The sequence below is a fragment of the Canis lupus genome, chromosome 18 (assembly GCF_003254725.2).
Source record: "Canis lupus dingo isolate Sandy chromosome 18, ASM325472v2, whole genome shotgun sequence".
Classification (NCBI taxonomy): Eukaryota; Metazoa; Chordata; class Mammalia; order Carnivora; family Canidae; genus Canis; species Canis lupus.
In genome coordinates, this window is record NC_064260.1 from 35,780,603 (window position 1) to 35,805,412 (window position 24,810).

At 34.8% G+C, this 24,810-nt stretch overlaps 1 protein-coding gene across 5 annotated transcripts in view; it reads right to left on the reverse strand.

The window, feature by feature from the left end:
- ELP4 (elongator acetyltransferase complex subunit 4) overlaps window positions 1-24,810 on the reverse strand; it is a 253,984-nt gene that overhangs the window by 188,402 nt on the left and 40,772 nt on the right. For all 5 annotated transcript variants that reach the window (XR_007403636.1, XR_007403635.1, XM_025452359.3 and 2 more), the window contains exon 4: window positions 4,877-5,008. Coding sequence is in view for 3 of the 5 variants with exons in the window: in XM_025452359.3 (XP_025308144.1) it covers window positions 4,877-5,008 (132 nt within the window). In the remaining 2 variants the exon portion in view is untranslated. The remainder of the gene's footprint in view (window positions 1-4,876; window positions 5,009-24,810) is intronic.

Here is a 24,810-nt window from a genome sequence, read left to right on the forward strand (position 1 = left end):
AAATTTGGAAGCTTTTATTACAATTAATATTTTTAGAAATTAAGATTAGATACATCAACTAAAATATTCACAAGGTAGAAATTATAAATTTTATTGATGATAGAAAATCTCTAATCCTTAAATAAAAATGAAAATGAAAAATAAATATAGCCTTACAGGAAAAAACAATTTTCTAAGGTTTTTTTTCTACCCAAGACACAAAGCATTAGCATATAATCAGATTTTTTAAAATAGTATGAAATCTTTTGAGGCTTAGAATTGTAAAACAAAGACTTCAAATATTTCCTCTGAAAAAAGAAAACTAAATGCTTTAAATCTGATAATAATCCTTGGAAAAATATCAACTCTACAAAAAAGATGCATTAAAAATCATAATATCATCAATAACTCATCAGTTTTATTACTCTGATAAGAACATGTTGCTTTAGTTTTACATTATGAAAACTTCTGTTTCACAGACACACACTAACCTTTACCTCTGTCAACTGTGGAATGGAGAATAATGGAATGGTTCAGTAAAAATTTACTATGATAAGGGAAAATTAACTCTCATGGGGGGCCAGAAGTAGCACAGAGCAATAAAACAATACCATCCCTCACCTCCAATATATTAGAAAGAAACAAAACTTTCAGACAAAAGCTGCACTACAAATAGTCTAAATAAGACATTTCTTATTATTGTTATCATTTCTTGTTTCTCAATATGGCATAATAGAAAGCAAGAATCCAAATAGTTAACTAACTACTTTGAGCCTCAGTTCAATTACCAATAATAACTATTTTATTAGGCTGTTGTGAGAATCTAATGCAATACTGGCAATGAATATTTTGTAATTGTAAAGAACTACATAAATGATATTAATTATTATTGTTGTGTCATGATTCACTAGAGAATCATTAGATCTATCACTTTCCTTTGTAATTACATTACCTCCTTCAAAACATGGCATTTGTTGTCACCTGCAATATGCACACATCTATCACAGGACTATTATGGCTGAACCACTAAGAAAGAAAACCAAAGTGTAATAAGGATTTAATATAATAAAGATCTAATACACTAATACATGAAGTGCTGGAGCCATTGTAGGCTTTGGTAATAGAACTACGTAATACTGAAGAAATTAGGTCTCAGTATATGCTGTAAGGAAATAGAATAGGGTGAAAGGGAATAAGAGTCTTCTCTTCCTGGGGTAAAAAGGGAATAGGACTTGATGACTGGATAAGTGAAAAAGGGCATATCCACCTAAGAGAATCAAAATCACAGGACAAGGGAAGGGGGGCTTTTTAAAACTACACACCCTTCCAACTGGAAGTAGCACCGCTTTATACTTTACTGAACTACTGTTACTGATTCAGTGTGCATACTCATCCTTTTCTGCATTTCCTAAGTGGGAATGTGACTACACTCTTAGGAACTGATGGCAACTTATATTAAAAGGTATCTCTGATAAATGACACAGCTAGTTTTGGACTACTTGTTTAATATTTATTCATAATAGTTTTAACTATATTTTATCCTAGGTAAAACTCAGAAAACCTAGAGTTTTGTTGTTTTTAAACTAATAATGGCAAGGTAAAATCTAGATTTATAAAGTAGATGACGGTTGATCACCACACTCTATCAGTCTTGGCAAATCCTTATATATAAAATTTCTGTTACAGGCAAATATACATGCTGGTGACATTTCAAAGAAAAGCAAAAGAAGACAGAAGATTCTATTTTGTAAACTTGACAGAACTCATTTATAAATACTAATAAACTTAAGTTTGACCATTGACGGTAAATTCAAATAAGCTATTTTTATTCTACTTGCATTAATTAATGCAACTTAGCTCAGGTTTGCATTTAATTCATAGAATATATAATTCATTCACTCATGTATCCAACAAATAGCTATGGAGCGCCCACTATATGCCAGTAAAACAAGATATTCAAAGTCCCTTTCTTTTATTGAGCTCACAGTCCAGCAGGAGGACACAGATGATACTATCTGTTAGGTGATGATAAATGCCCTAAAGAAAAATAAGACAGTGAAAGGAGATGAGAGAGAGAGCGGTTTTATTTTATAGAGACGAAGAAAAGAATACTTTCCTCATAAAGTGGTATTTTACTGGAGAACTCAAGAAAACGGCAGACTAAGTCATCTGGGAAAGATCATTGTAACAAGAGGACAATTTTTAAAACTGTAAACTTTGAAAACTGATCACAGGGTTTATGTGTTAATATGTGGCCATTAAGAAGTTTAATTTCATAGATAAAACATATTCTAAAGCGAAGAGAGGAATAAGGACTACTCACTTATATGTAAAGGGGGCAAGAATTATTTGTAATTATAAAGAAACAATGTAAGAAACAAAGAACTTTTGCCCCAACTTTAAACAGATTTTGTAACAAGCAGTTAAAAATAAAAGGCTTAAAGTTTCAGTTATTTGAATCTTCAGCGACAATTTGATATGAAGAATGTTAGTGATCAATGAAAAACCAAAACAGCTGAGATTAGAATGAAAATAAATGCAAGATTCAAGTGATTTATATAACCTACAATTGGACTGGCATATTGCCTCTCCAAAAAAGCTAAATTTAAGAGCTTTTGTTCATTATTGACTCTTGAAGAACATACCAGTAGAAAAATGAGAATATAGTCACTCTTTACAAAAGCGTCACCATTAAGCCCAGGAATTTAAATGAAACTACCGGCTCAAGACATGAAGGAAGTTCTTTGCCATTAGGGCTCTCAAGTGCTAGTCCTACATTCCTTGTCTGTTTTAATCTCTATCACTCTGCTCACATTTTCCTAAGCAGAATAACTACATTTATTCTGGCCTCTTATACCCAGTTCTCAATCACATCCAAGTGACGCAATGCCTGCAACAAGTGTCTGCACAGATCATCCCTCTATTTTTTAATGCATATGTATAGTATTCTATTGTACACCAATACTGTAATTTTTTTAACCAAATGCTTATTTCCAATCTTCTGTTATGAAAAATACGCTATATAAATAGCTCATATACTCATTTTACATGAGTAAATATATTCATAATGTAAATCTCCACAAGATCAAAAGGTATGTGTTTTTTTTATTCCGAAGTATAGTACCAAAATAATGTTAGAAGTACTTTAAAATACATTTTTGAGTGCTATGGATACAAAAATAAGAAACTAGATAATTATGTATGGAAAGCTATCAGAGTGGTAATATTTGCACTTGGAGAAGGTGGAGTTGGTGAAAAAGAAAGTGAAAAGCATTATCAGTAGAAATATAAGCAATTTACAAAGAGCAACTCTCATAGGATTGGTGAATATAGTGGGTTTTTTTTAAGATTTTATTTATTTATTCACGAGACACACAGACACAGAGGCACAGACACAGGCAGAGGGAGAAGCAGGCGCCATGCAGGGAGTCCGACATGGGAATCAATCCTGGGACTCTAGGAAAACACCCTGGGCTGAAGAAGTGCTAAACCACTGAGCCACCTGGGCTGCCCTGAATACAGTGTTTTTTATTTACACAGGAGACTTAAAGGTAGGCTTGGATTAGATTGTGTAGATGTTATACACAGTCTGGACAAGTTTGTATTTCATACTGCAAGTTTATAGTAGCAAACAGGTTTCAACTCCTATGCTAACTCTAATATATTTTCTGGTAGTGACCACCCAGAACATGACAGAGAATTCTAAGGCATTGTCTAGGCTCGGCAGAGGGTTCTAGGATTGACAGTCTGGCATGCAGTTAGACGGAGGCAGTGGAAACAGTATACCAAATTAGGCATTTGCAGTTAAGAAATGTTATAAACATATTTCTGGGGATCCCTGGGTGGTGCAGTGGTTTGGCGCCTGCCTTTGGCCCAGGGCGCGATCCTGGAGACCCGGGATGGAGTCTCACATCGGGCTCCCGGTGCATGGAGCCTGCTTCTCCCTCTGCCTGTGTCTCTGCCTCTCTCTCTCTCTCTCTGTGACTATCATAAATAAATAAAAATAAAAAAAAACATATTTCTGCCCTTGGGGAAGGTAACAGTGATGTAGAAGACAGAAGGGTAGACTATGGGTATTGTCTCTTATTCAGATTAGAATTTCTTTCTTTTCTACCAGTATGATGTCTGGTAGACATTAAAGTATTCTGAAAAATGAATAAATAAACAATCAAATGAAGGAGCTAATAAACAAACAGAGCCTTCACCAGGAGCAGAGCGCATAAGCTTTCATGGGTAGGGATCCCTGGGTGGCGCAGCGGTTTGGCGCCTGCCTTTGGCCCAGGGCGCGATCCTGGAGACCCAGGATCGAATCCCACATCGGGCTCCCGGTGCATGGAGCCTGCTTCCCCCTCTGCCTATGTCTCTGCCTCTCTCTCTCTCTCTCTGTGACTATCATAAATAAATAAAAATTAAAAAAAAAAAAAAAAAAGCTTTCATGGGTAAATTTACTGACATCTGTATTCTCAGAAATTTTCCTTTCACTTCCTGTCTCTTAGTCTATCCTTGATAGATGAGGTTAAAATATAGTGATACAAAATGTACAGGAATAAAAACAGTAATTCTAAAGAAAAACCACTTATGCTGAATATTTATAGGTAACCAAGATGGATAAAAATAGCTTACTGAGTTCACTTACTCTGGCTTGCAACCGTAGAATAAAAGATTCCATATGGAGATTATGGAAGAAATGAAATCTATTTTGGTAAAAAATTTTTTGCCATAATTTTATTTTTTAAGAAATGTCATCTTGGTAAAATACAAATAAAAATCTAGTTATTTAAATAAGCATATATACATTGTAGTGCATTTAAGAAATAACAGGTATACCACAAAAGATTCTATAAAATGAAAACAAATACATTTGCAAATTTTAGAAATAGTTTGAATGTTGACTTGCCTCCATCTTGGGTAATAACTGGTAACGCCAAGCTATTTTCATCTTAATATTAGATTCTGGTGTTTTATGATTGCCTACATCTTCATCAAAATCTTTTTTACAATTATCATCAAGTAATGGTGCAGGAAGTTCCTAAGAAAACAGAATGATACATTACTGAGCATCTGTGATTAAAAAATGTAACAATTTTCTTAAATCATAATATTAGCAATACTAGAACTTTCCAATGCCTTGATGCCTTAAAATTGATTCTATCATATAGTCATAACAGTATGGCTATTTCTAAAACAGAGGAAAATGATATATATACTATTGTGAAATATTTTTAGCAATAAACAAGAATTTAAAGAAAATATTCAAATTTTTATACTATGAAAAAGCAAATGTTATTGCAAGTATGATCTTTTACACACACACACACACACACACACACACACACACACACACACTAAAAGCAAAGCCTGGAATTAACATTTATGTATTACATGTAATTATTGTTGTCTGCTGCAAGGTAAAAATAAAGCATGTGTGCAATCTGTTTACTAGTTTGTAATAACTAGAATTCAAAAAACTCATTCACCTAAATAATCAGTGAAGTAACAACAATAAGACATTTATTTTGCCCTTACCAAATGTTAGTTTTTTTACCTGTATGCTTATGTCTCTTCTTTTAACAATGAAAATAGAACTTAAAATTTCATTAAGAGACACCGAAGTCCAATTTTACCTTTTCTGCTTTGGAAGCTGACCCAGGGAGTAGCTATTAAAAACATATGGAAAACATTTGTGTGTGTGTGTGTGTGTGTGTGTGAAGAGGAACTACAGAAACAATGCAAAGAAAAAGTACCTAAGTTTTTTGGAGAAGGAAAGCACATACAGTAGTTTTATTACATATTATTTTTATATTAGCAAAAATCATAACGATAATGTGGGGTGCTGAATTAGTAAACATAATCTTGTGCTAGGACATAAATTAGTCTAAACTGTAGCTTTTACTTTGCAAAATCAAATTTATTTATGTTTAGAATCATGTCAACTAATCAGCTGGAAAAACACATTAACCATCACGTATTTTAGTTATCTACTAAAACCAAAGAACCATACTTTAATTTATACACATTAGAAACTAGCTATACCATTTAAACTCTGACTCCATCCCACCACAAAGCATTATTATCTTACAAAATTTTATAATATTATCTTAGAAAATAAAAAATAACTTATTTTTTCAATGGAAATAAATATTTGTGAGGCATGTAGTACAATATGCATAGTGGTTATGAGTTTGAATTCTATATCCAGATTGTTTAGGTCCACATCTTAACTTTACACACTAAAAGCTATGTCTGTGATTACCCTGATCACTACTGGACCTCTATGCCTCTATTCATCATCTGAAATATAAAGATACCAGTATTTATTTCATTGAGTTTTTGTAAGGAATAAAGAAGTAAGATATGTGAAATGCAAAGAATGGTGGTTGCTGCATATTAAGTACTTAATAAATAATTATAAGAATTAAGTCAAATAATTGCCTTAATCAATACTCAGAGCCACATATTTTGAGTTGACAATAGTAGGCAATGTATTGATTGTTGAATCATTATATTCTATACTTAAAATATAACATTGCATATTAATTATATTTGAATTAAAAAAAAAGAAGAAATATTCCCAGTGCAGAATGCAGAAAACAGGAACCCAACAGTCTTTCTGAGTTAAAGAGACCAAGCTAGGAGTTCAAGAAGGCCATGAGGCAAAATACAGGGGAAGAGAGGAGCACAGAGAGAGCTCCAGAGGTCTGTAAAGGCAACTCTTGAATACTGATCAGCATATGGACATAAGGAAACTACCCAAAACTGGTGAAAGAACCACTCAAAAAGAGCAAGGTGAGCAATTTCTGAAGTTCACTTAGAACCAAAAAAGTCCATGGTCTCACCAACCAGATGGAGAAACCTTGTAATTCATGAGGCATTAAGTAGCGAGGGGAAATCAGCCCTAGGAAAAAAGCTGCTCTGATTCCACCTGATGAAGCTGGCCTAAAAAAGCAAGCCTCAAAGTGATCAAACTGTTTCCAAGTAACTTTACTGAATCCCAGAAATGAACTCAAGAATGTTTGCAAGAATGTAAAATATCTAGCACTCCACATGTTAAAATTCGCAATATCTGGAACCAATAAAAAAATGACCAGGCATGAAAAGGAAAAAGAGAATATGACCCCATAATAAGGGGATGCAACAATGATACAAATATAGTTAGACTAAGACAAAAATCAACTAAATTATAGTCCATGTGTTCAATAAAAATTGAGCATAAAGAGATAGGAAAGATCTATTTTTTATTTTGTTTTGTTTTTAAGATTTTATTTATTTATTCATGAGACACGGCAGGAGAGAGAGAGAGTGAGAGAGTGAAAGAGAGAGAGGCAGAGACATAGGCAGAGGGAGAAGAACACACTTCTTGTGGGAATTGATCCTGGGACTCTAGGATCATGCCCTGGGCCGAAGGCAGGAGCTAAACCCCTGAGCCACCCAGGGATCCCAAGATCTATTTTTTAAAAGACCCAAATAAACCTCTAGTGATGAACACTTCAACATCTGAGATTTTAAAAACATACTGGACAGAAGGAACAGCAGATTAGACATGGCAGGAAAAAAGATTAATGAACTGTAAGACATAGCAATAGAAATTATTTAGAAATTACAACAAAGGTATAAAATTTAAAAAAATTATAAAATCAAACTCCCCACAATAATCATTAAGTAAACAATATTCCCAGCATAAACTTATGCATATATCTGGACATGCTAGACAAAATACTTCCATAAAAATAGTAGGTATTAAAATACTATTAATATTTGAAAAATTAACACTTTATAAAACAAAAATGAAGTTGAAAGAATTATTGAACTGATGATTCTTTACTTTGAGAGATATTACTCCCTGACAGATTCTCTCCAAAGATTATAAATGTGATTATGAAGCACATTAAGATGTTGGAGTCGCTATGTTCCTTTTTACATGTTTTAGTTTTCAACGAAATCAGTTTCTTTTTTTCTCTCTCCCATAAAAAATGAGGAAACTAGCATGTAGCACTTTCTCCCAGCCCCAAGTTTATTTTTTTCGCCTATAATTTTTATGCTGTCAAGGTTTATAGAGTTGCATTCTTGTCTGCAGCCAGATACAGAGTCGTTTAGCTTAGAGTTTTGTTGAAATTGATTCACCATGGGTGCTTTTACCACAGTTCCATAATTCTTGAGTTTTATTTAAAAAATTGATACCTGTGTTCATTTAACAGTGCCAGGAAGGTACCAGGGATGAAGCAGTAAGCAAAATAAACCAAGTCTCTGCTTTTAGGGAGGTACATTCTTCTAGAATGGGTAGTGATATGAACTTGAAGAAAAAAGAGGAAAAAAAAATACAGACTAATGGGATATGTACTTTACATTGCCTAGTCAATCAAACACTCTGTCAGGAAGTAAATAGATGGATCTTATTTTCAAATACTTTTTTATTGAACCAGTACTTTGGTTGTATATATTTCATAACATTTTTACTAGTTTAGAACTAGGTAGATACTGCTATTGTACTGTCATTGGACAAGGAATGATGCTGTGAGTCTGAAGCCTTCCACTCTTGTAGGTGCCTTGCTTTTTCCTGCCTGAATGCCTGAATAATGCTTCCTTGATCTTTAATAACTTAAAAAGGCTGTATCTATTGCTTTGCATTACACTGGATGTCCTTTTAAGTTGAAGATCTCAATTTCAAATAAATTGTTTTTGTGTCTGATACTTAATATTACGTTTCTGTTCTATACTGAACTAAAATATATCCTTATTTATGTAAATATCAGATGTATCATAGACAGTTGTAAAACATCATACAGTAAACAATTTAAATGTAAGATGAATAAATGTTTTCCCATTTGCTAGACCGGGTTTGACTAATAGAAATTTCAGTGATGTTGAAAACATTCTATATCTGCCCTGTCCAATACAGTAGCTAGTAGATACTTAAATTTATTAAATAAAATATTTTCCACATTATTATTATATTCTCACTGTTTTAATCTCATTTCTCTAAATACACTGTAACTATTGTGAGCCTGTTTAATATTGGGTGATATTATTTAAATCAATTCATATTTTTAATTCTGCAATTATCCTTTTTAACTACTTCTCATGTTTTTTTTTTTTCAAGATTTTATTTATTTATTCATGAGAGACACAAAGAAAGAGAGAGAGAGAGAGAGAGAGAGGCAGAGACACAGGCAGAGGGAGAAGCGGGCTCCATGCAGGGAGCCTGATGTGGGATTTGATCCCAGGGCTCCAGAATCAGGCCCTGGGCTGAAGGGGGCACTAAACCACTGAGCCACCCGGGCTGCCCTACTTCTCGTGTTTTTATTTTTATCTATCTATCTATCTATCTATCTATCTATCTATCTATCTATTTATTTATTTTTTAAAATATTTTATTTATTTATTCATAGAGACACACACAAACACACAGAGGCAGAGGCAGAAGCAGGCTCCATGCAGGGAACCCGATATGGGACTCGATCCCGGGACTCCAGAATCACACCCCGGGCTGCAGGCGGTGCTAAACCACTGCGCCCCTGGGGCTACCCTACTTCTCATGTTTTTAAAATTTTATTCTTGTGATATTTTATTGAACTCCTGCTCTTGTTTTTGAACTCAAGTTCTGATTAAACTCTTCTATAAATCTCTTATGAAGGAATTTTCTTCTGTTCTTGGGTTATATTTTCTTCCAGACTGAGTTTTTCCCTCTAGCTAAAGTTTGAGGGTCAAGTATCATGCTATTCACCTATATTTCTGTACCTTCGTGTTACGAGAGCTAAGGCAAAATTAAATGCCATCTTCTTCTTCTTTATTTTTTTAAATGCCAGTTTCTTTAGAAGACCTAGACTCTTGGGACGCCTGGGTGGCTCAGCGGTTGAGTGTCTGCCTTCGGCTCGGGGTGTGATCTTAGAGTCCTGGGATTGAGTTCAGCATCACGCCCCCTGAGTGGAGCCTGTTTCTCCCTCTGCCTGTGTCTCTGCCTCTCTACCTCTCTGTGTCTCTCAAGAATAAATAAATGAAATCTTAAAAAAAAAAAGACCTAGACTCTTTACTTTCTTATGAGATTTCATAAAATGTTAACTTCCTGTGTTTACATTAATTGGCTCAGTAAGTATTTTATTCTTGTTTAGGGAATGATATATTATTAGGTTTCAGATTATATAACCAAATCAATGTTGCTTTCTGAAACATTTGCTTTAGTTTGAGACCATCAGCCCTAATTATGTTTTTAAGGTTACGATAATTCTTTGGTTTCTGGATGTAAGGATGAAGTATATTTTTATTTATTTGAGAGAGAGTGCACGGGGGTAGGGTAAGAGGGAGAGACAAAGAATCCCAAGCAGACTCTGTGCAGAGTGTGGAGCCTAAATTGGCCCAATCTCAGAATCCCGAGATCACGACCTGAGCTGAAATCAAGAGTTAGATGTTTGACTGACTGAGCCACACAGACATTTCTCATCAATATTTTTTGTCTTGTGGGGAAAAGGATAAAATCTGTGTAATGTTAAAACAAAGTTTGGTGATTCTGATATTCTTAACTTTTTCCCCTGCTCCACAGCCTTATCCTCAGGGTGAAGAACCACTAATTTTATTTCTGAAATGAGGAAATAAACAAAAATTTAAATAAGATACTAGAAAACCTTAAATTTAATGAATTTATATTATACCTTGCAAAATCTATTTTAGACATATAATTGTCTAAAATTTACTTTTCCTCAATTATCTTTTTCTGCATTAAAATACTAGGTATCAATTAAAACATCTGAATTAGTTTTGTTATCAGTTTTTAAACAATTTTTTAACTTTTTATTTTTAAATTTTTTCTTAAGTAGGCTCCATGCCAGTGTGGAGCCCAACACAGGGCTTGAACTCATGACTGTGAGATCAAGACCTGAGCTGAGATCAAGAGATGGACATTCAACCAACTAAGCCACCGAGGTGCCCTTGTTAACCAGTTATTAAAACATAGAATTATTTACAAAATCATTGGTCTACAATTATATTCCTCAATACAGTAGCTCCAATCCATATGTGGCTATTTAAATTTAAGTTTTTATTAATTAAAATTATGCAAAATGATAAATTCAGTGTCTTAATTGCCATATTGTTCAATAGCCACACGCAGGTGGTACAGGTAGAAGACATTTATAACATCACATAAAATTTTATTGATTAGTGCAGGTCTAGAAAATAGGAAAATGTATTTATTCATTTAACAATTTAAACTGTTTACTATGTAACTGTCAATGACACACTTTACAGTTACATCAACTAGGATTTTAAAGAAGCATCACAACTTATTTCAAATTAAAACCAGGAGATTATTTTTCAGTATCTAAAAAAGTTGTATGCCTCCCTGTCCTTTTGCACTCTCCTTTATATCAACAACAACAAAAAATTTAGCACTATTTTTTCAACTTATAAAAAGCATACCATAGAGGGATGAGTTAAATAGGTGATGGAGATTAATGAGTATGCTTGTTGTGATGATCACTGGCTGATGTATGGAAGTGCTGAAACACTATATTGATACACCTGAAATTAATATACTCCTCTAATGTTAACTAACTGGAATTAAAATAAAAACTTTAAAGAAAGGGATCCCTGGGTGGTGCAGCAGTTTGGCGCCTGCCTTTGGCCCAGGGTGCGATCCTGGAGACCCGGGATCGAATCCCACGTCGGGCTCCCGGTGCATGGAGCCTGCTTCTCCCTCTGTCTATGTCTCCGCCTCTCTCTCTCTCTCTCTGTGTGACTATCATAAAAAAAAAAAAAAAACTTTAAAGAAAGAAACCTCTCTTCACCATAAAAAAATAAGTACCCAACTACCCTGTAAAAATCAATATTTACTGGACAGCAATTGATTTTATTTTTTATTTATTTTTAAAGATTTTATTTATTTATTCATGAGAGACACACAGAGAGAGGCAGAGACATAGGCAGAGGAAGAAGCAGGCTCAGTGGGGAGTTTGAGGGGCACTTGATCCCAGGACCCTGGGATTATGACCTGAGCCAAAGGCAGATGCTCAACCAATGAACTACCCAGATGTCCCCATTGATTTAATTGATTTTAAAACTGGTAAATCTTCCTTACTCTTGGAAGTTTAGGTTGTTTGCAGTCTGAGAATCCTATGATAAACATTGTTGTTTATAACATAAGGCCTTTGCATCTCTAATTATTATTTTTTCTATGGGATATATAAAACACATAGAAAAAATAAAGAATAGTAAAATAAACATGAAGACCACAGTTTCTACCACATGGCTTTAATAAACTCTAACAACTGGTATAGTTGCAGAAAAGCTGTCATTTCAGCAAGCAAGGAGCAACACTCTTGTATCAAAGTAGGAGGACTGGTTGAAAATCTTTAAAAAGAAAAATAAGACCTCTCAAATCCCCTATTTTCCACTAAGAACCAGGATACTACTCCTCCCCAACTGTGAAAGAGAAACTGAGAGATCAAATAAGACAAACTTTGGAAGTAGGAACATGATAGAGGGCAGAGGTGAGGCATCATGTTGAAGACAGGGTAACTTAGTGAAAGTCCTCATACAAAAGAGTGAGATGCCCCCAGCACCCCCAACACATGCACATAGGTGGTTCCCACTGCTGGACTCTTACAAGGCCAGAAGCCGTCCTTAAGAAGAACAGGCAGGAGATTAAAGGAGTCCTCCCTTGAGAAACTGACAGAATTTAGGGAAAAGGCCTTTAGAGAGATATCACTAGATAAACTTATAGTAAACCTAAGAGACCACAAGTTATATGCCCCCCAAAATAGTACTTCCAACTAGCCTTCTAGCCCCTCACTCTTCCATATTAAAAGATAGTCAAGAATTATCAGATATTTTATTTATTATTTATTGATGATTGATTTTTAAAAAGATTTTATTTATCTATTCATGAGACACACAGAGAGAGAGAGAGAGAGAGAGAGAGAGGCAGAGACACAGGGAAGGAGGGAGAAGCAGGCTCCCTGCAAGGAGCCTGATATGGGACTCGATCCTGGGATTCCAGGATCAGGCCTTGGGCCAAAGGCAGACACTCAACCACTGAGACACCCAGGCATCCCTATCACATATTTTAAAAAGCATCTAATATGGAATTCAAGGACCAAGGCAAATGAGCAGGAAGCAGAAACAATGCCAGAAATGAATAAAAACTTCAAAAAGAATAAAAAGTAATATATATATGAGATGGTGTATAAAAAACAAAACACTTCAGGGCAGCCCTGGTGGCTCAGTGGTTTAGTGCCACCTTCAGCCCAGGGCATGATCCTGGAGACCCAGGATCGAGTCCCACATCAGGTTCCCTGCATGCTTGCTTCTCCCTCTGCCTGTGTCTGTGCCTCTCTCTCTCTCTCTCGAATAAATAAATAAAAACCTTTTAAAATAAATAAATAAATAAATAAATAAAATAAAACACTTCAGTAAAAGGAAACAGTGAGAAAAAAACCTACGAGTTTCTAGAAATTAAAAATGTAATAGGAGATTACATTTCAGTAAACACGATTATTAAGACAATTTTAAAAGATGAAGACTGGAGCATAAAGGTTAAATTGTTGAGGATCAGAAAGTTAGTAAATGACAGAACAAGGACTTGTAATGGACAGTCTTACTCTATCACTGTCTTTATCTCTCTCTCTTTTTAAAGGTTTATTTTAGAGAGTAAGAGAGAGAGAGAGTGGGTGCTCAACTGTGGGGGAGGGGTAAGGGAAGAGAGAGAGAGAAAGAGAATCCTTAAGTAGACTCACTGCTGACCATGGAGCCTGACATGGGGCTCGATCCCAGGACCCTGAGATTATGACCTGAGCTTAAATCAAGAGTCTCAGCTGCTTAACTGAGTTACCTAGGCACCTCTATCACTCAGTGTCTTAACCATTATGCTATATAACCTCTTAAAAAGATAGAAAATGAGACAGAAAATAAAATATTTAGAGAAAGTGCACAAGGTTGACACCATAAAAGGATTTCTTAGAGAAACAGAGGCAGTAGGGGAAAATATCCAAGAAATAATCTAAGAGAAATATCCAGAAATGAAAGATGGGAGATACAGATTTAAAATCCTGAGTATTAAAAAAAATAAAAAAATTAAAAAAATAAAAATAAAAATAAAAAAAAATAAAATAAAATCCTGACTATTTAAACTATGAATGAAAATAGACATACATCAAAGCATATAATTCTGACACTTCAGAACAAGAAGGAAAAAGGAAAATACCTGAGAGTGTCCAGGATCTAGACTTTTCAGAGGGAAAGTTATTTTAAGCCTACTATTCTGTATTTAACCAAACTAATGTTAAATTTGAGAGTAAAATTAAGACAATTTCAGATATGCAAAGTTTAAAATCTCTACCACCTTACACCTCTCTCTTCATTCACTCTCAAGTCACTAGAAGATGTACTCCACCATCAGCAAAGTCAGAGCAGTTGTTAGGATGATGAAGGAAAGTAACAGAGTAACAACCATGTAGGTCTGTCTAGAGACCAAGCAGTCCAGTTGGAATAGAAGGATCTTGGACTCTAGGGAGAGGATGACTTTTTTTTTTTTTTTAAGATTTTATTTATTTATTCATGAGAGAGAGAGAGGCAGAGATACAGGCAGAGGGAGAAGCAGGCTCCATGCAGAGAGCCCAATATGGGACTTGATCCTGGGACTCCAGGATGATGCCCTGGGCCAAAGGCAGGTGCTAAACCATTGAGCCACCCAGGCGTCCTGGGAGAGGATGATTAAACCCAGTAAGAGTCATCTACAAGCCAAGAAGAGTCTTCCCCAGGAACAAAATTGGCTAGTACCTTGATCTTGTACTTCCCAGCCTCCAGAATTGTAAGAAAATAAATTTCAACAGTTTAAGTCACCCAGCCTACGGTGTTCTGTTATGGTAGCCCAAGCATAATAAGACAGATTTTAGTACAAAAAATATGGAGTTCTATTTTAAAAAATACCTAAAAATGTTCAAGTAGCTTTGAAATTGGGTAATGGGTAGAGGCCGAAAGAGTTCTGAGATGCATGTTAGGAATACGGATTTTTTTTTTAAAGATTTTATTTATTTATTCATGAGAGACACAGAGAGAGAGAGACAGAGACACATGCAGAAGGAGAAGCAGGCTCCTTGCAGGGATCCTGATGTGGGACTCTGGGATCACAACTTGAGCCAAAGGCAGACGCTCAACCACGGAACCACCCAGGTGTCCCAGGAATATGGATGTTAAAGCAGATTCCAGTAAGTCTTCAATGGAAATAAGAAACATATTTGAAACTGGAGGACAGTCACTCCTTGTTATAAAGTGGCAAACAATTTAGTTGAACTGTGTTCTAGTATTCTGTGGAAGGAATGACTTGTGAGAAACTGAGTATTTAGCTGAGAAGTTTTCTAAACAAAGCTTTGAAGGTGTGACTTGGTTCCTTTTGACTGCTTATAGTAAAATGCAAAAGGAGAGAGATGAATTAAAGATTTTATTTATTTATTTGACAGAGACAGAGAGCACAGCAGGGGGAATGTCAGGGAGATGGAGAAGCAGTCTCCCCGCTAAGCAGGGAGCCCGATGCAGGGCTCGATCCCAGGACCCTGGAATCATGACCTGAGCCAAAGGCAGACAGTCTCTTAACTGACTGAGCCCCCAGGCACCCCAAGAGAGATGAATTAAACATGGAATTGTTAAGCAAAAATAATCAGTACTTGAAGATTTGGAAAATTCTCCAGCCTATAATATATTGCAAAAAATGAAAAAGTTTATACAGAAGAGAACACTGATGGTATGGCTGAACAACCATTTGATAAAGAAATCTTGGGTGTGACTCAAGGACTTATTAACTCACAGACTTATTGTCTCAGCAGAAGCCAGGAATAGAGAGATTATATCGGCAGAGACACTGCCAGTCTGAACTATAGGAAACAGACAAAGCAGGATGAAATTAAGGAAGGCAGCTGAACTTTTGGATATTACAGATTTGACCACTGAACAATTTGGCTGAAACTGAACAATATGAGCTATCCTGCAAAAAACTATCCTTGAACTTTATTTCATATTATTATCTTATAAAGTGGACAATGTGTGCTTACTCGGGAAGTCCTGAGATTTCTACCTCCAAGTCTTTAGGACTGCTTGTTTCCTTTGCTTAAAGTGGTAACTTGGATATCTAGATATCCAGTAAAATTTATTTGATAGAAAGGAAAGTATAATTTATCTTAGTGGTGGTTACAAATTAACTTGTTAGAAACAAAAATTTATTTAAAATAAGATAAAACAGGGGGCACCTGGGTGGCTCAGTGGTTGAGCGTCTGCTTTGGGCTCAGGTCATGATCCTGGGTCCTGGGATCAAGTCCCACATCAGATTCCCTGCAAGGAGCCTGCTTCTCCCTCTGCCTATGTCTCTGCCTCTCTGTGTCTCTCATGAATAAATAAATAAAAATCTTTAAAAAATAACATAAAATGAACAAAAGGAAATAAGTTCATAACAACATAGAGAGGGGATGATGTGAGCAAGCCACAGATCAATGAATTTAAAGATAGCAACAAAAACTATCAAAAACAAAGGACAAACGGAAAAAGTAACTGGGGAAGAAAAAGAACAATTCTAGCCAACTTTTTCATATAAACTGATACGCTGAATTTAAAATTTATATGGAAATGCAAAAACTTCCAATTATAAAATAAATAAGTCCTGGAGATGTAATGTACAGCACGGTGACTAGAGTTAAGAGTACTGTATTGCGAGGACACCTGGCTGGTTCAGTTGGAAGAGCGTGCACCTCTTGATCAAAGGGCTGTGAGTTTGAATCACATATTGGTGGAAGAGATTATTTAAATAAAGCTTAAAAAATACTGTATTGTATATTTGAAGATTGCTAAGAGAGTAGATCTTAAAATTCTCATAAGAAAATATTGTAATAAGTGAGGTGATGGATGTTAGCTAAACTTATAGCAATCATTTTGCATTATATACATATCTCAAATCATTATTTTGTACACATATGAAACTATTACAATGTTATATGTCAAGATTATATTAATAAAAATGAGAGAAAAAAAGAAATGCTGGTAAGGCATTAAAAAGGCAGAACAAGAGCATGAAGGGCTAAACATGAAGAAAAGGAAGGAACTAAAAATGTGTTATGATACTGAGGAACTGAGGGAATGTTAAGAAATGATTTCTTCCCTCTTCCAGAAGTTCAGTTTAGTGACATAAGATGGCATTTCCTTTTCAAAGGGTCCAATTATATGAATAGTAAAAAATTTCATTTTAAATTTTAAATGATGTATTTCAACTTGTAACAAAACTTATGAATAGAGTATTGAAGATTGAGTTCTAGTTACAGAATTTGAGTTGTAATCATTGATAATGTGCAGGTTAAGTCAGAGATAACAGGTTAAACAGAGAAGAGATGGCAAAGTTAGTTGCGACAACTTTATCTTATATACTGGAATTAACAGTAAATTAATAGTGCAATCTAAAATGGATGTATCAAAAAACAAAAGGCAAAGAGTTTAATTTGCAATGATAATAGTAACCATTGGAGTAACCAAAAATAATCAAATACAAATCAGTGTTGGGGACTTTTTATAGAGGAAGACTGGAACTCTAGGTTGTAGAAGGTATGGGTAGGGAAAATTTTACTTTTCACTTTAATTTCTTTATTATTACTTAAGTTTTTGGCTACCATCTGCAGTATTTTTTGTAGTAAAGTATATCTCTGGAAATTTAAAATTCAACTGGGTAATAAAAGTATTCAATCCCAGATGAAGTGAAAGAGTTCCCAAGGAAAAAAATGTATTTTATAAGTTACAACTATATTAATCAGTCTTTTTTTTTAAAGCTTTTATTTATTTATTCATAGAGACACACACAGAGAGAGAGGCAGAGACACAGGCAGAGGGAGAAGCAGGCTCCATGCAGGGAGCCTGACGTGGGACTCGATCCCGGGGCTCCAGGATCACACCCCCAGGCTGCAGGTGGCGCTAAACCGCTGTGCCACGGGGGCGCCCTATATTAATCAGTCTTAACATTACTTAAATAGGGCAGATAGATTCTGAAAAGAGGTAAATTTCCATAATTTTCTTACAGCCCAATAAGGCTATTTAAAGAATGAAAGTACTTCCTTAGAACTTATTTGATTATTCCCCCTTATTTTATTGTTAGTATTTCACAAAACATTAGAAAACATTTCAATTTCTAGAAAACCATATACCAAACAAATGTCCAGTTCCTGACTGCTCAGCTTTAGTATCTCCTAACTATAGCAGAGAATGTTCTTTTTTTTCTTAACATTATTTCTCTTCCTGATGGAGTATTTCCCAAATGAGCAAGATAACACTTGTGTAAGCATGATACTGCTGAATGAAATATATGTTAAGAAATACATTTTAAGGAGTGTACTTAAATTCGAACTTCACCGGGACATAGAAATATTACCAAGAAAATATCAACACATCAAAATAAATAAAATAAAATACTATGGGATTATTTTTAAATTGGTAGCATTATGATAAACAAGGAGAATTAAGATTTGTGACAACTGGGTTTCTGAGAATTGGGCAATTCCAACACACCAAAACCCAGGTTCAAAATTGAGGTATATATTTACAGCATTTTATTGATTCTTTTTTTTCACATTATTATTTCTGAGGTTCAGATACATTTTACAATTGATATTATATCAAGCAGATATAAAGTGATCATTGGTGTGTAAGTGGACAAATGCAATTCTTCAATCTCTGCCAAGAATCCACATATGGCTCAATTAAGGAAGAATAAATTTTGGTTTTCCAGAAACTTCTTCCACTGATACTTTCTGGGAAAAAAAAGAAAGCCATCTGCAACAACACTTGCACAATGGATGTCATTGTCTTATCTTTTTATTTTTATTTTTTGGTAAGATTTATTTATTTGAGAGTGAGAGAGAGAATGCACATGGAGGAGGGGGGCAGAGGGAGAGGGAGAGAATCTCAGGCAGACTCTGTGCTGAGTATGGAGCCAGACGTGGGGCTGGATATCATAACACTGAAATCATGACCTGAGCTGAAATCAAGAGTTGGATGCTTAACCGACTGAGCTATCCAGTCGCTCCTGGATGTCACTGTTTTACAATAAAATCTGGGTGCAAGAATGGAGCATCTTTTAAGAAATGCTGCATCAGTGTTCTTGATGACATAGAGAACAGTATCATGTGAAAGAACATGAATTGTGAAAAACTGGTGATGTCAACTACTATAAATCAGAAAGTGATTTAATTATAGTAGTAATATGAATGTCAAGTTTTATGAGTTACATATTTTACTTATCTCTTTTATGTACAAGTATAATAATATTTTAAAAAATACAAATGTCTAATAAAACTTAACAATAGTTAAAAATTCTAGGTTAAAAGACAACATTCTGTTTTAGTTTATTCGGCAGTGTTTTTGTCAGTGGGACATAAAATAGTGCAGCATCTTGTGTTCAGTGGCATCTCAGATTTGATAATCTGGTATTTCTCTAGTAAATGGGCCAAAATTCCTTAGGTATCTCTGCTTTTAAGCATTCAATCAAAATATAAAGAATTTTTAACTCAACATGGTGTGAATCAATGTTACACTAGTAATTTACCTAGAGACACCTATGTGAACACTTGGTTACTTTCATTTGTATCATTCATTTGGCTAGAAATCTGAACAAAAATAGCAGAAAATTAAAAACCGATCAACGCAAATGAAGAGTCAGCTGTGTGGTTTCTAAATGTTGTGAAGTCAAGAACTAAATTCTGGGAAACCTGGGTGGCTCAGGCAGAAAAGCGTCTGCCTTCAGCCCCAGTCATGATCTCAGAGTCCTGGGAGGGAGCCCACCTCATGTCAGGCTCCCTGCTCTGTGGGGAGTCTGCTTCTGCCTTTCCCTCAGCCCCTCCCTGCCTCATATTCCCTCTCTCTCTCAAATAAACAATCTTAAAAAAAAAAAAAAAAAAAAGAACTCAATCCTAAGGCAAGAGTGTTAAGATTGTCTATATAATTCTCTGACAAAAAAAAATCTATTATATGAAAATTCAGTCTTAATGGTGTCATTACTATTTAGAATTCAAGTGAAAAATGAACTATCTAAAGATACCAAAACTGATATTTTTTTGGGGAAAAAAACGGAATATTCTGATTTTTTTTTTTTTTAAAGTAAGCTCCATGCCCAAACTGGGACTTGAACTCACAATCTAAGATCAAGAATTGCATGTTCCAAGGACTAAGGCAGCCAGGCACCTTGAATATTCTGATACTTTGTCTTTCAATATTCAGAAATTTATTCTGTAAGAGTCTATATTCAGTATGCTGTTATATTTTAAGCCCTATATTTTTTTAAGTGTGCCATCACCTAATCTGCTCATTGTGATTCCTTGACGCTATCAGAGATGAAGATGACTATAATCTATATTTTTGTTGCAATATCTATATCTAATCAAACAAAAAACTTAATTAATGTTTGGATAAAATCTGTCTTACAGGAAAATGCTAGGAATAAGCTCTTAAATATTCAATGATTATAGCTGTAACAGATCATATATCAAGGTCATCCCTTATATTTTTGAAAATCCCCAGTCTTTGATTTCTTATCCAGTGCATGAACAGAACACACTTCATGGTTTTTATACTGTTTCCTAAATGAAAAAAAATCAGATTTTTGGTTTTTTTTTTTTTTTAATTTTTTTTTTTTGATTTTTGGTTTTTTAATGCAATATGGTGCTTACAGTTCCCATATATTTGGTAACAAGAATCAGGAATAAATAAAAATAAAACGCAGGCTTCACAAGGTCTATACAGAAGATAGGATGAAAAGTATAAAATTTCTCACCCTTAATCAGATGAATCATTTTGGAAAATTAACATAAAAAATTGGCATTACCTGTGGACAAAAACAACTGCTTATTCTACTTTAAAAAATCTATGTGAAATCAAATTATTATAAACTTCCAATACCAAAATATACTCCAGTAATTAGGTGTATTTATTTTTTTTCACCAGAAACATTTATCCTTATCTGTAAGATGCTGTAAATATATTTCTTCCCTTTTCAATTCATGCCATTCTGTGCTTACCGCTATATTATTTTGTGGTCTTTGTTTTGGCAGATGCACAAGCAAAATCTGATTCCAACAGTTTGACCCTTCTCACTTTTTATGTTCTCTAGGGCATAATAAAACCCAAGATACAATCCCTCAGCAGTTAATGAAGCTTAACCTCCCACCCTCTTAATTACCAATGCATTACACCAACTATGGGCATCATACTCCTCTCTAAGCTATTTTACAATTCAGGAGAAGTACTACTGAGCTATTATGTAGCAACATAATCCATGCAGCATGAGAAATCCTTCTTAAAAATAAAATCTTTTGATCCTTGCAGGTTTTGGTAACTGTATAATTAATACTACTTAAGCATTATCCATGTATCAGTAAGTATATTATATTGTATCAGTAAGTATATTACTTTGTTGATTGGAGGGGGGGGTTAGGGAACATTTATTTTCTGAAAGTTAGAAAGAGAAACAAATTCAAAGATATTATTGACTGATTATCACAATTTGAATACAAAAGTACTCCAAATATGTAGCCTGAGTATCCATCTATTAAAGATATAGTCTCTACATTATCTCCATTTAAATATTTAAAAATATGAGAAGAGAGGTTACTTTAATTGTTTAAAGCATTCAGAAATGTAAATGGCACAGAGTAAGTCAAGATCTGTGGGTATACAACTGATGTTATGTAAAAAATGTTTTTAAACTTATGGATTTTAAGATTAGTCAATTAATTGACAATTTAATTAGTTAATTAAATTATGTCCATCCAAATTTCTGACTAAAATCAGTACAGGGAACATCTTGGTGCAATTTTATAATATATTTTTTTCTTGGGACACCGGGGTGGCTCAGTGGCTGAGTGTCTGCCTTCCACTCAGGGTGTGATCCTGGAGTCCCAGTATCAGACTCAATGGAGGGAGCCTCTGCCTCTCTCTCTTTGTGTCTCTCATGAATAAATAAATAAAATCCTTAAAATAAAATGAATTTGTGAAATTACCTTTTTTTTTTACTTTTAAAAAATTTTATTTATTTTAAAGGGAGACAGAGGGCAAGCAGGCCGGGGGGTGGGGGGGGGGGGGCGGGGACAGAGCAGAGGGAAAGGGAGAAAGAATCTATCTCAAGCAGACTCTGTGCTGAGCATGGAGCCTGATTTGGGGCTTGATTCCAGGACCCTGAGATCATAACCTGAGCAGAAATCAAGAGTCAGATGCTTAACCGACTGAGCTACCCAGGCATCTCAGTGAAATGTTTTAAAAAGCAGACTAAATTCTCCACTTAATCATTGGGTTTAACACGTTTAGTTAATAAGACCATGTGCAATAACTTCCTTACTAAATGTTTACTGTAAAAGGGTGTATATTAAGTTGTTTTCTTAAAAAATAATATACGAAAATCCATACTTGGGTGCCTGAGTGGTTAGTTGGTTGGGCATATGCCTTTGGCTTGGGTCGTGAACCTGGGGTCTTGAGATCGAGCCCTACGTTGGGCTCCCTGCTCAGCAGGGAGTCTGCTTCTCCCTCTGCCCCTCACCTTGCTTAGCTCTCTCGCGCTCAGTCTCTCTCTCAAATAAATAAATAAATCTTAAAAAAAAGAAAAAAAGAAAATCCATACCAAGCAAATAGGTTATCCAATAATTACTTGAGTTATAGAAGGATTCTTATATTGGCACAGGATTTCTACCTAATTCCTTTAAGTGCTAAGTGTCCCTATTGAATATAAACAAAGATAATTTCTAAAAACTTGACATACCTAAAACATTTCTAAATATAGTTATTGTAAAAGTTAAGATAGTGACAGTGATCTTAACACAATTATTTGTTAAGTTGAGGTTATAGAATATAGGATTTTTAAAGATGTAATTAAATTATTTGAGAGAGAGAGCATGAGCAGGGAGAGGGGCAGAGAGGTTGGGAGAGAGAGAATCTCTTAAGCAGACTGCTGAGTACAGAGCCCGACATGGGGCCTGAGAGGTCATAGTATTTTTACAAGGTTGGAAAAGAAGTATTCTAAAGTTTTGGGATATCTATTGTCAAAGGTAACTCAATTAGTAATGGAATCAGGCATTATCTTTATTTAAGAGGTCCAGATCAGTTATGCTCTTAGCTCAAGAACACATAAGTCACTGATTTAATCATCCGATGTCATATTCTTTTATTTTCCAAAATAAACCTAGCTTACCGAAGACGTCACAAAAATCCTTAGTATATTTTGGTGCACTAAATGAAACTGGATATCACTTTATTTTTATTAAATTTGAAAATTATTTTACATTGTACATTTGGTGTTAATAGAACATAAACAATTCTCTTTCTTCTCCCTGAGTACTGAGAAGTAGAGGCAACTGGGTAAAGGCATAAAATAGGTTTTTTAAAAATTCTGTAGTACCTTGTTATAATCTGTTTTAAGAAAAAGAAAGGTAAGATGTTTCATTCACTTCATAGTCTCAGATCCGTTTTCCACTTCTAACTTACGTCTTTAGTTTAATACTATCGACCCTGCTTTTGAAATATAGTAGACTTTTAGACACCACACACACACACACACACACACACTGTATGTAGTAAGACTATTTTACCAAACCGATAAGCACATTTCAAATGCCTCTGATTTCACTAATATAACATAATATGAAAAGATGATTATGGTGAACTAAGGCCGCTTTCTGCAACTGCCCATCAGTTTCTGATGAATAAAACAAAATTTCAGGAAACACTGACCAATGAAAGAATCACCCCAACAGTAAATGGAGAGATAGCCGTTTTCATTGGGTTTTTCATACAGTAAAGCTATCCTTTAATCTATGATTCTTAATGGTGTGCACCTTTCTCCTTTCATGGGATTCTGTAATATTTCCTTTAATGGGGAAATATGTTAATTTGGGGAGCTGATAGTGTTTTTTTTTTTTTTTTTTAAGTTTTAATGGTTCTGGTTTTCAGAATTTGTTTTTTTTTTTTTTTTTAAAGATTTTATTTTTTAATTCTTATTTATTTATGATAGTCACAGAGAGAGAGAGAGAGGCAGAGACATAGGCAGAGGGAGAAGCAGGCTCCATGCACCGGGAGCCCGACGTGGGATTCGATCCCGGGTCTCCAGGATCGCGCCCTGGGCCAAAGGCAGGCGCCAAACCGCTGCGCCACCCAGGGATCCCGGTTTTCAGAATTTGAAATCACTTATCCCTTCCAAAAGGACTGAATACTTTCTCTCCTGAATGTTTCAGAAAAAGTATTTAGAGGACAAATGAACTGTATCTCTAATATTCCCAATTCTGGCTTTGTGTGGTTCCTTTTCAAAGAATAAGGGCTATATAACAGTTCTAATATTTTAAAATTTGAGCATGACAATAACTGTCAAGTATTCATAACCACTCATTTTTTTTTTATGAGTTCAAAATAAAATGATTAAAGTAGATGTGAGGCCCGGAATAAGTACTTTAAGGTTTAAAAAGCAAAATCCCCAACATTTCATCTTTAATTTGGAATGCCAGCATATGGTAGCCAGGGAATTATCTCTACCTTAATGTGAAAGAATAAGTGACTTGTGTAAGTGTGCAGCTACTTAAGCAGCGTCACAGAAATTAAAATCTAAGCTAATATCCAAATATATTTTACCTTTTGAGGATAAGTATCCTATCACAGAGTATGGTATTTTTGCTATATGATTTAGGCTACTTTTCTGCATGTAAAATTCCTTTCCCATGTTGGTGATGCACAAATATCAACCCCAGCTTTGTGTTTATTTTAATGTTATATCAGAAACAGTTCTTACTAGCTAGTGACAGAGTGGTGGGTTTATTTTCCTTTATATTTTTATCTTTCATTTTC